We start from the raw sequence: 12,456 nt of genomic DNA on the forward strand, positions 1-12,456 counted from the left end.
TACAGGCAATAAATATATCAACAGTGTCTAGTCCATTAATAATTGATGAATTCAGAGAAAATACCCCATATCTATCCTATCTTTTTGAGTGCAAAAGGTTGTACCTAATTTACTTTCTATTCTAATTTTCATTACCAAAATTATCTTTTACTGTCTCTTAACCTTATACAGTTTACTCCTCTTTAGTGAATTCCTTTTCTGAATCTGGTAACAAGGAAAACTATAACTATAAAGTCTTCAGCTCAATCAGAGACCCGAGATGGAAATAATATCACGTAAGTAAGCAGGAAGTACAAGCAAGCAACTTCCAAAAAACTGTAAGAAATGAGAGAAATAGCTGACTACCTGGACCAGGCACTCAAGGTTCCTTTGCAAAGTTGGGGCATCCATCTTCAGCCACAGGCCTAACATATCTGACAGACTTTTCTGTGAAGCAGGATTTTCTTAAGGTATCTTGTCCTATCTTGTCTTGGCAAAGTTCAGCAGTCACTTCCTTTTGTGTCCTGCTTGTCCAATTTGGACAGCATACTGTCAGCAGTTAGGCAAGGGCAGTTTCTTGCCTAGTGGCTTACTTTTGCTAGAAAGAAAGTGAACTCCATATGGATTTTCTTTGATGCCCATCATCTTTTCTGAAGTAGATTGGTGTTGCCAGGAGAACATATGTTATTAAAACATCTTAAATGCCATATTCTGGAGATCTCTGAAATGTTTGAAGATGACCTATCTATCTAAAATATACATCTGTTTCACCTTGAAAACATACCTAACATGACTACAAGTTTAATTGTAATAGGTGACTAACCACTAACCTGCATTTCTTTATTATCCTAAATAGATTGTAATAATAATTTTCAAGGACTAGCAATTTGCATTACCTTGTTAAAGGAGATTGTAATTGAAGACCAGCCTCCAAAGACTGCTGTAACAAAGTCTTTCCAGTCGAGGGATAATTCTATTACAAGTTGACCATGAGCTTAACATCTGCTTCACAAAAGGTGAATGCATACCATATGACACCATCGCTTCCTTGAATCTCCTCAATTCTAACATTTGCACAGGAGTCCATTCAGCTCTTACACAGCCTTGGGATATCTATCATTTGACAGTTCCTGTAAGGTTACTGGATAAGTTAAGGTTGGCTATTTGAAAACCTTATGCTGCTCCTCTGTAATCTCATAATGCAATGCTGAGATTAGTTCTTTAAATTCCTCTGTCTGAATCTGAATATCTCTATGATCTGTTTAAATAAGTTTTTCTAAAACTTTAATCTTGGCACTCATATTAACCAAATTTTAAATGATAAAACAAAAAATGATCAAACAGATAATATTTATAATTGACATTATGTAAATCCCATCAACATTATCCTCAACATTAATTATCCTCTCATCTAATTGTTCCATTTTCAAACTGTGCATTATGTAGTCATACAAAGACCTAACTCTCTCCATTGTAACAGTGTTTCCCAATTTTAATGTGGGAAAAAAAATCTCTCTTTTTTTGTAAACTAATTCCCTCCTTTAAGAATTCCCAATTGTCTCACCAACTCTGCATGATGACGATTTAGATGTGAGGCTGATTGCTTCTGGGTAGAACAGTAGAAGCCAGAGCAGGTTTTCAAGGCAGCTATCTAGTTTGACAGCAGCCTGAGGAGGGAGTCCAGTGAAAGCCCCCAACCTGCCAGGAGAAAAGAAGCCAAAGAGCCAGCTGTCTGCATGGGGGAATGTGTGAAAGCGGTTAACTCCTGTGGCACTTGGAGCCTAAATGCCTGTGTGTGGAGTTTGCTGCAGAGAAGCTGCAACAAAAACATTCCAAAAGAGAGGAAGACCTAACTGGTAGTGTAGTGACTCTGGCCACATGCAGCTCTGGCCTGTGCTGGTAGCTGCAAAGTCACAGGAAAGTGACTTTTGGTGAACTTGTGCCCCAGAAGTTGGACAGAAGGTGTAGTGCAAATCCTAATTGGTCTTAATAATAAAAACCTGGAGTCAGATATAGGGGTAAATACTGAAAGATCAGAGAGACAAAGGAGCAGGCCACAGCCACTTCTTACCTCTACCGAATCCTTGGACCAAAGGGGGCTGAGCTCCTGTCTCTTCCCATCTTATACTCCTCTCTCCGTGCAGCCATATCACTTCCTGTCTCCACTTCCCTAGTGCTGAGGTTAAAAGAGTGAGATCTCAAGTGTTGGGATCAAAGGTGTGTGCCACCACTGCCTGGCCTCTATGGCTAACTAGTTACTAGCTCTGCCCTCTGATCTTTAGGCAAGCTTTATTTGTTAGATCACAAACAAAATATCACTGCACCCTGTCTCAAAAACCAAAGTGGTGGAACTCTGGCCTCAAAAACCAAAGTGGTTGACCTCTGGCCTCAATTTGCACCAGCACATATAAACATGTACATATGTGTATATATTAGTACATGCATAGAAAAAGGATGCTTTTTGTTGTTAATCATCACTCTTGTCACACAGTTCCTTTCTCTGTGTTGAAACAGTCTCTTGTGGATTGACAGGTGAGGCTCAGGGGCTCATGAAACTAATAAAACAATGAAGTGTGGTGATATATTGTGTACCCTCATAAACTTGCCTGAGGATCAGAGGACAGAGCCAGCCACTATATTAGACATAGAGGTCAGGCAGTAGTGGCATACATCTTTAATCCCAGCACTTGAGATCTCATGTCTTTGCTTTCGAAAACACTCCTTTAATCCCAGGAAGTAATATGGCAGGGCAGAGAAAGGTATATAAGGCATGAGGAAATAGGAACTCACTCTCTTGAGGCCGAGGATTTCATAGGGGTAAGAGCTAGTGGCTCGCTGTTTTGCTTCTCTGATCTTTCAGCTTTCACCCTGATATCTGGCTCTGTGCTTTTTGTTAAAATACCATCTAGATTTGAACAACAACTAGCGTCCAACTTGTGGAGCACAAATTCATGAAAAAGCCACTTGCTTGTGGCCTTGCAGGCCCCAGCTCAGGCCTGAGCTGCAAGCAGTTGAGTCTCCACCCCATATAGGCTAGAGTCCCAAACCTGCTGGCTAAGTTTTTGTTGCAGCCTCTCTGCAGCAAATTCCCCAGGCTCAGGCTCCAAACACACCAGGATTAGCTGCTTTTGCATGTTCCCCCATGCAGACTGCTGGCTCTTTTGCTTCTTCCCTCTCCCAGGGGGTCATAGCTTTCTCTGGGACTCCTGCTTGGGCTGCTGCCACAATGTCATCTGAATCACTGTCAGCAGACTTGGTGAGTCAATTGGCATTAGTTAAAAGAAAGTTTTTCCCTCATTAAAAATGGGAAACATTTTTACAATGGAAGGCATTTAGTCTCTGTTTGACTATACATTAAACAGTCTGAAAATGGAACAATTAAATGAAAGGATAATTAATGTTGATGGGATAGATGTAATGTCAATTATAATATTATTTGTTTGATCATTTTTGTTTTATCATTAAAAATGTTGGTTAATAAGACTGCCAAACTTAAAGTTTTAGAAAAAAATTGTTAAAACAGATCATAGAGATATTGAGACCCAGACAGAAGAATTTAAAAGTGAACCAATCTCAGCATTGCATTATGTGTTACAGAGAAATAGCCTAAGGCTTTCAAATAGTCAACCTTAATTTATCCAGTAACCTTACAGGAACTGGCAAATGCTCAAGGCTATATAAGAGCTGACTGGACTCCTATGCAAATGTTAGATTTGAGGAGATTCAAAGAAGCTATAGTGTCATATGGTATGCATTCACCTTTTGTGAAGCAGATGTTAAACTCGTGGTCAAGTTGTAATAAAATTATCCCTCAAGACTAGAGATATTTGGTTACAGCTGTCTTAGAAGCTGGTCCTCAGTTACAATGGAGAACCTGTGGAAGGATGAAGCTAAGACCATTGAACAACGAAGTAGGGCTAGAGGTATGGAAATCTCCCAAGACTAACTTTTTGGAGAGGGAGATTATGCTAATGTATAAAGGTAATATCTATATGATGACCACACCCTGGCTTTATGCTGAACGGCAGCCTTGAATGCTTGGGACAGAATGAAGAAGTAGGAAAGAAAATTGAGTCATTTACAAAAGTTATGCAGAGCGCAGAAGAAACTTTCATTGATTTCTTACAAAGATTGACTTTAGCAATAAATAGAATGATACCAAATTCAGAAGCTAGACAGATAATAATTGAATTTCTGGCTTTTGAAAATGCTAATGCACAATGCAAAAGGGTAATTAGGCTGTTAAAGGCAAGATAAGCACCCTTGGATGAATGGATCTGAGATATAGTCAATACTGAATCTCATAACCATGATAATACTTGACTAGGAGAGGTGATTTCCAGAGGTTTGAAGAAAATATGTCAGATGTTTCAAATGTGGTAAACAAGGTCACCTAAAAAAAAAAGACTGTAAACAGGGCATTCCTAGAAACAATATTTTTTCAAGGAATATCCCAACAGAATGTCCTTCCCGTCTGGATTATGCAGAAGGTATGGCAAAGGCAGGAATTGGACTAATGAACGTAGATCTGCAAGGGACAGATAAGGTAATCCTTTGCCTTTGCCCTTGGGAAACTCCCTGATGGGCCTCTTGCAGGCCCCCATGACAAATTTGGTTCAGTCCTTTTCTGCCATCATAGAAGAAACTCCTTCCCAAAGCAATTAAAGAAACTAATGCCTGTTGTAAAAAACCATACTGCTCAGGGTGATAGAACAGCTACAGAAAAGAGAACCAAAATTTAAGGAGAAACCATAAATTAGAATTGATAAAGATTAGTAGATTTGGAACCTCCCCAAAGTTAGGGTTGGGGAATGGTTTTGTTTTTGTCTTTCAGGAGAATGGAGATTAAGGAATCTAAAGAACACTGGATAAATGAGATATCTGAAGAAAAAGGACAAATCATCCAGAAAAAAAAATGTCTCAAGAGAAAGAGTAAATTGGCCTATTGATGTATCACATATATAACAGGATAAAAATCTCATAAGTCTTTCTAAATGTTTGTTTCTACTGTTATCTACAGACACATAATACAAATGGTCTTTATGTAGTACCAACTCAACTAAAAAATAAGGCTGGCTTTGGAGTTGGAGCATGGCTCTCTCCTTCTCTAAACCCAAGCATGCTTGGTAAAAGAAAATGCGAAATCTCTGTATCATGTCAGAAGAGCCACTTGATAAGGGACAGAAGAAAAACCAAAATTAAGGGACTATTCTATCACCACTAACCACATAATTCTTTGATTTTATTTTGACTCTTTAAAACTTTCCTTAAGGTATAAAATTTATGTCAAAATTTATAAGATTAATATATATATATTTTAAAATTTTGTCATGATATTAATGGTTATATAGAGTACTAACTAATTCTAGAAAAAGGGCTTCATTCCTGTACATGATTTTGGGTTTGAGTATTTATCAGTTTTCTGCAGTGAACCATGACCATGCCTAACAGTGACTTTGAAGTCTCCAAAAAGATGATGGTGCTCCACAATGATGATCATTCCATCAGGATGATGATAATACCACTAAGCTGACAAACACCACTCAAAGATCAGCTTTGGACTACAAACTGCTCAGGACAATTTCAAGGTGGCTAGCTGAGATGATCCAGCCTCAGAGACTACTCTAGCCAGGACTTGAGACAAGCCCTGCATTTTCCATTATGCAGAGCCTGGACAACAATTGATACAGCTACCTCTCCCAGGACTTGACAATTAACCCAAACTTTTCTTTTCAGGATCCCCTAAAGATGCCATTACCCTCAGACAGCAGGAAGTAATTTTAAAAAACAAGATGCCCACATTCCCAAGGGGTAAGGTGGGTATTTCCCGTTCATTCAATTGGTTATGAATAATTGTCGTTGTTTTGGATGATTGGTTACAAGTTGTTAATTGATAATGGCAAAAAAAAAAAAAGAAAAAAAGGTTAAACTAAGGAGATTAGATTTAGGATTCTTGTTTGAAAAAGAAGAAAAAAAGAGGATATAGATACAAGATAAAAGGTAGATTATTGAATCTACTCTGAAAAAAGATAGAATATGGATATGATAAAAGGTAGATTATTGAATCTACTTTTAGAAAGCAACTACTAATTTTAAATATTTTATATTGAATTGAATTTTTGTATATTGATACAAATTTGAGATTAATTTTGTTAGGAAATACTGTACATATATTTCTAATCTTGTTCAAGGTATTGTACCTATACAGCTCATTTAACAATGTAATGCAAATTGCTAGTACTTGAAAGCTATTATTAACAACTAATTAGGACATAAAGAAATGCTGGTTAGTATTTAGTCACCTATTACAATGGAACTTGTCAGGTTAGGTATGTTTTCAAAGTCAAATAGAAATATATTTTAGATAAACAGGTCATCTTCAAACACTTCAGAGATCTACAGTATATGGCATTTAAGAATGAAGCCTAAGCCCACAAGATGCACAAGGTATATGAATCTTCTAGAAGCCAGTCCAGGTTGTTATATAAGCAGTAACCAGTTGCTAGTGCTGCAGTTTCCTGAAAAGTTGCTCAAGGAGCATCAGTGATATGTGCTCAGGGCTTCATGTATCTTTGAGTTACTCATGCTCCTGTAACTCCTTACCCACATGCCATAAATAACCCTCAGAACATGCTCATTATTTCATCAATCTTGACTTAGATCTCATCAGCTCTTTGGTCTGTCATTACACTGTCTATCTGGGATGAACTACATACTGCTGGAGTCTCCCAAGAAGATTGCCACAACAACCTTGCACCTTGTTCCATCTTCAACACAGAATGCTGCAATCTCCATGTTAAGGTTGTGTCACAGTGCCGGGACCTCAGAACTGCATCATTGTCACAGCTCCCTTTAGATAGTCCTGTTTGATGCCCCTGCTGGTCAAGTCCAGCCTTTCTCTTGCCTTAACCTAGATGATCTGGCTAAGATGATCTGGTCCATTCTCTAGAAATGTATTTTAGGTGAAGGCAGCAGTGGGCTGGAAGCAAATAAACTCAGAGATGGACAAGAAACTTGGAAGTTTCCACCTCCTCTCCATCTTTTATGCTGACGTCCTTTTATAATCTGCTGAGTGGAGATCCTACTTGCATTCTTTGGTGGCAGAGACACGTGGCCTAGCTTTCTGAGAAACTGGTTCAATCTTGAGTTGTTGTTGATTTCTTCCTAGGATCTGTGTTAATCAGACTGGCCATCACTGTGATAAACATCTTAATATTTCTCTTGGCTCCTGGGTTCAGAGGCTTCAATAAATATTCCTTGGATCCATTGACTCTGAGCCTGTGGTGAGGCAGGGCATCTGGACAGGAGGAATGTCTGACTGAGGCTACTCACTTTGTGAGAGATAGGAAGCAAAGAGAGAAGCAGAGACCCCAGAGTTATGTTCCCAGTGACCCATTTCTGCTAGTCCCACCATTTAAAGCCTCCATCACTCCCTAAGCCGTCATCACCAACTGGAGACAAAGTGTTGACACTGAGCCTAGTGGGCAATACATGCTCAGTCCGCAACAATTTTACCCATGCCCCAGCCCACTGCTCTTTAGTTCATGCTGGAAGTTACAATAGAGAGTGTGTTTGGGATTCACTAAGTTCACTACAGTGTCCCATGTGCCTCTGACCTTCTTTTTAAAAATATTTGTAGGAGCATGTATTATTATACACAATCATTAGTTTTATTACAACATTTCCACACATGTGCACATGCATTTCAATCATCTCCACCCTCCTATCATCTTCTTCTGCTCCTCCCATCCCTTCCTACTCCTCTTGATATCTTTCTTCCTCCTAACTGGTTCTTCTTTGACTTTTATGGGGTGTGTGTGTGTGTGTCCCAGTACGTTTTATTAGGATTACATCTAGGAGCATGGGGAAATGTTTGTTCTAGGAGCATGGGCACATTACTAGTGGCTACACTGCTGAACAAAATGTCTCTTGGTCCCTCATTAACCTTTAACTGCATATAAATCCTCTGGGAGAGGTGGGACCCCTTGAGTTCCTCCCTACTCCATGAAATCTAGTACAGGCAATTAATTACTAGTTACTGTGAGTTTAAGAGTGCAACAGCCATCTCATACCCCGAAATCACATTCCACACCCACCTCTTATGTTTTTTCTGTCCCTTCTTCCATAATATTTTCCGAACCTCTGAGGGGGTGGTAGAAATGTCCTATTTATGGAGCATTCGACAATCACTAATTCTAAGCACATTGACCAACTGTGAATCTCTGCAGTTACCACTGACAACCGCATACGATGCTTTTCTGCCTTTCTCTCTCCCCAGTCACCCTATGCTACTTCAAGGAAGATTAATATCCTGTTCACAGCTCCTTTTAGTGTCTGAGGCATAGCAAGCATCCTGTAAATCTCAACCGAATGAATTGATAAATGAATGAAGTCAATCAAACTGTGCCATTCTCTCTCCAGTTACCTTCTCCATGTTGGCCCAGTGATCTATCACATCACTAGCAAAGTTGGACTTGGCAGGTACTTCTTGGTGGCCCCACTGTATGGACATTTGTTTCTTGATATTAATATGGAATGTACGGCTGAACATTTCAGTACCCCAATGGGCACAATATCTTGGAATTTTCCACAGCCAATGCATGATCAGAGCTGTGAAGAAAGGAGGTGATGTAGGTGAGCTCTTTCCTACTAGATTGTGATACTCACCATCAGTTAGTGAAGAGAGTTGTTTTCATCCACTAGGGTTGATTGGTTGCATTTGTGAGCGGATTTAATTGACACTGAGTCCCTGGTCCAGTCTCCTTCTGTGCACCATTCTCCTAAAGCACCCCCTCCAGCTCCTGCAGCAGTTCTGTGGATTTCTAATCCCAGGTGACATACCATTTTAGCTTAAAATGTGAGTGGTGAATTGTTTTGTGGCTCCCATTAATCTGTTTTCTTCCTGTAGTATGATTATATCATTCTACTCATTGCCATGTGACTTCTCAGTGCAGTGTAGAGGGAGAACCCATATTCCTCTCTTGTTGACTTTGGCTAGTGAGATATGCTCTGGTTAATAGGGTGAGTATGGGTTAGTCAGATTTGCATTTCTACCCCCACTGTGCGTGTGCGCACGTGCTCATGCACTCATGTGCATGCACAGGTGTGCACATGAGCATGCCTATGAGTGCATGCAGAAGCCAGAGAATGACATTGAGTAACTTTCTCTATGTCTTATTCCCCTGTGACAGGGCATCTAAGTGGCTCTAGAACCTGCCATTTCTTAGGTAGGCTTGCTGCCCAGAGAGCCCCAGTGATCCTTTTATCTCTTAACCCCTCCCCGCTTCCCAGCACCGAGCTCACACAGACACACACAGTTTTTTACATACATTTTGGGCTTCTGAACTCATGTTCTCATGATATTGCTGTATGTGTTCTTACCTACTCTGCCATCTCCCTACCACCATTTCTGGGGCTTTCCATGAGAACTACATGTGCCTCACATGAGCACCAACCTTCTTCCTGGGTCCTAGAATGATGACATAAGGAACTAAGCTAAGCCCAGTGTGGCCACTTCCAACCTTTAGTTATTTCTCAACTAAGTTTTGTAGGCACATCCTAGATCTGTATTTAGAAGGGAATATGTGTATGTTTGAAAGCTATGAAATGCTTGGGATACTTGGTAATGCATCAACTGTTGACTAATACACTTGTTCATTGGAGTTAGTTTGGAGTGGCATATCTGAAAAACTGTGCATGTACAGTGCAGGATCTAATGTGAACAGCAACTTACAGAATTATAGCCCTATTATTACTGCTTTCAGCTTTATTAGCTCCAGGGAAAGGTGTTCCAAGGCTATATACACTGGTCTTTGAATTCTGTCATGTGCTCTTGGATGAGACTGCAGAATTTTAAGCCTAATGACCTTTGAGTCAGATGATCCAGCCAACAGTCTTTCCTCTTGGCTGGATTCCCAGCCCCTTGGTCTAGGCAGAGGCCATTAGAATGCTCATCTGTGGCACTTACATGTTCTCTCCTGCTTTCTTCAAAGAAGAGGTAAGGATTTCCTTCCCAGGCCTGGCCAGCAATACCTAGTGCCTTCATGGTTGCTGCTCTCTCCCTTTCAGTGGCTGATTCCTCCTTATCTTCTGGCCTCACCTCTTCAAATAAGCATATACTCCTTCAACTCCAGTAACTCACAGCTTCTGTCTACACCCCTGCCCAGCTCTCTAGTCCTCCACTTTTAGTTGGCTGAAGGCCTCTTTCCTCTATCCAATGTTGTCCCCCCAGTAAGACCCTGTGACATTTCCTTTGTGGCTCCTAGAAGTTTTAAGATGACTTCCATTTGGGAGTTTTCACTCTGCTTGTTAGCTATTACTCCTAGGACTGGCGAGAGTCATCATGATGCATGCCCCACCCCTTCTGTATCTTGCATGAACACTCACCTGCCAAGCCTCTTCTGGAACTCTCTCTGGAGGTAGCTTGGTCTACTTCCCTCTTGGGAGGTAGTTCCAGAGCTCCTGTAGCCCTGGAGAAGAAAACAGCACTGAAGTGGACAGTTCCCAGATCAAAACCAAGTAGGTTCTGAGGGCTCAGCTAATCATTAATGGTGCATAACTCTGGGTCAATGCTACTCCTCCCAGTCAAGTTTATGTGCAGCACAGTCATTGAGTCTGTGGAGGGGGTTCACCTGCACCGGCTCATTAACCCAAGGGATCAAAATGGGCTTTATTCCTACGATTGACAGCAAGCTTTTTCTCTAACCAGGGGAAGAGAATGGAGTTTCAGAGGCTCTAGGCACTGTCTCACTGACTTTCATCTTCTCATTTGTTTGGCTTCCACCAAGGGTCTCTTTTCCTGTTCTGTCTGTGACACTCGCTCATTCAGTGTCACAGCTTGGATCCAGGCCTCTTGCCAATGACCCCACAAGTATGTCTCTTGGCTAGATCTCTCTCCTGGGTGTTCATCTGTTTGATGATATCCCTACGTGGATATCTAACAGGTTTTTAAGAGTGGATTCAGATAGTGCCAGGCCTTCTAGCTCTAAACCATCCAATGCATCTGTGGCCTTTACCTGAAGATGGTCACCCTATTGCTCCCACTCGACCTGTATGAAATCTCAGGCTTCCAACGCTTTATGCCTCGATCTGGTAAATCTACTAGTTCTGCCTTCCAGCTGTGACTGCAATCTGTCTCACTCTCTTCAGTGTACCAAACCACCATTTTTCTATCTGCCTTAGGGCTACTGTTACTGTGATGAAACACCATAACCAAATGCAAGTTGGGGAGAAAAAGGTTTATTTGGCTTACTCTTCCACATTGTTGTCCATCATCGAAGAAAGCAGGACAGGAACTCAAACAGGGCAGGAACCTGGAAGCAGGAGCTGAGGCAGAGGTCATGGAGGAGCACTGCTTACTGACTTGCACACATGGCTTGCTCAGCCTGCTTTCTTATAGAACCCAGGATCACCTGCCCAGGGATGACACCACCCACAATGGCTGGGCCCTTCCCCATCAATCACTAATTAAGAAAACGCCTTATAGGTGGATATTATGGAGGCATGTTGTCAATTGAGGTTCCATCCTTTCAGTTAATCTAGTTTGTGTCAAGTTGGCATGAAATTGGCTAGTGTACTATCCATAGGAGCATTTTTGTGGTTCCCCCCTTTCATCTTGTCTCCACCCTGGACCCTTGAAGTCTGTTCTCAGAATGAGCCTGACTTAACTCAATCAGATCATGGAGTATTCTGAGTAAAATACCAGGTCTTTGCTTGCTGTTGTCTACAAGGTCATCATTACCTCCTGCTTTCCCAGTCCTGTCAATGGGCCTCTTTGTCATCCTGTCTCCATGCCAGACACACTCCCTGACAATCAGATGACCAGTTCACCTCCTAGCATCACATTCTTTCTGAAAGTCATCTGTGCTGGTTAGTTTTTGCCAACTTGACAGAAGTTAGATTAATCTGGGAAGGGGTGACCTTAGTTGAAAAAAAAAATACATCCATCAGATTGGCCTGTAGGCAAGTCTGTGCAGCATTCTCTTGATTAATGATTGATTTGGGAGAGCCCAACACACTGTATGGGGTGTGACCATAGGGTGGGTGGTCCTGGGTTGTAGCTATTACTTATAACATATTACTTATACAAACATATACTATATATAAATAAATGTATACCTTATAACTACACACACACACACACACACACACACACACACACACACACACACACATTTCACAATTTCCTGAGCAAGCCATGGGACTGAGCCAGTGAGCAGTGGTCTTCTGTGGCCTCTGCTTCAGTTTCAGCCTCCAGGTCCTTTCTGTAAGTTCCTGAACTGGCTTCCCTGCATGATGGACTGTAACTGTAAGATGAAATGAATCCTCTCCTCCTCCAGTTTCTTTTGGTCATGGTGTTCACCACAGCAATAGAAAGCAAATGACAATATTCATGCTTTTGTTTTTGTTTAGATGTATGTACACACACGCCTTAGCATCCTTTTATCCTTTCTGACAGTTTATAAGTACATACACCAT

At 41.0% G+C, this 12,456-nt stretch overlaps 1 protein-coding gene across 1 annotated transcript in view; it reads right to left on the reverse strand.

Moving 5' to 3' along the window:
* Positions 1-10,492, reverse strand: part of LOC114692158 (acyl-coenzyme A synthetase ACSM2, mitochondrial) — a 33,968-nt gene extending 23,476 nt beyond the window's left edge. The window contains exons 1-2 of the mRNA XM_028867808.2: positions 10,366-10,492; positions 8,405-8,589 (exon numbers count right to left, since the gene is read on the reverse strand). Coding sequence (XP_028723641.1) covers positions 8,405-8,581 — 177 coding nt within the window. The 5' untranslated portion in view covers positions 8,582-8,589; positions 10,366-10,492. The remainder of the gene's footprint in view (positions 1-8,404; positions 8,590-10,365) is intronic.
* Positions 10,493-12,456: the final 1,964 nt, after the last annotated feature.

Source organism: Peromyscus leucopus, chromosome 1, assembly GCF_004664715.2.
Source record: "Peromyscus leucopus breed LL Stock chromosome 1, UCI_PerLeu_2.1, whole genome shotgun sequence".
Lineage (NCBI taxonomy): Eukaryota > Metazoa > Chordata > Mammalia > Rodentia > Cricetidae > Peromyscus > Peromyscus leucopus.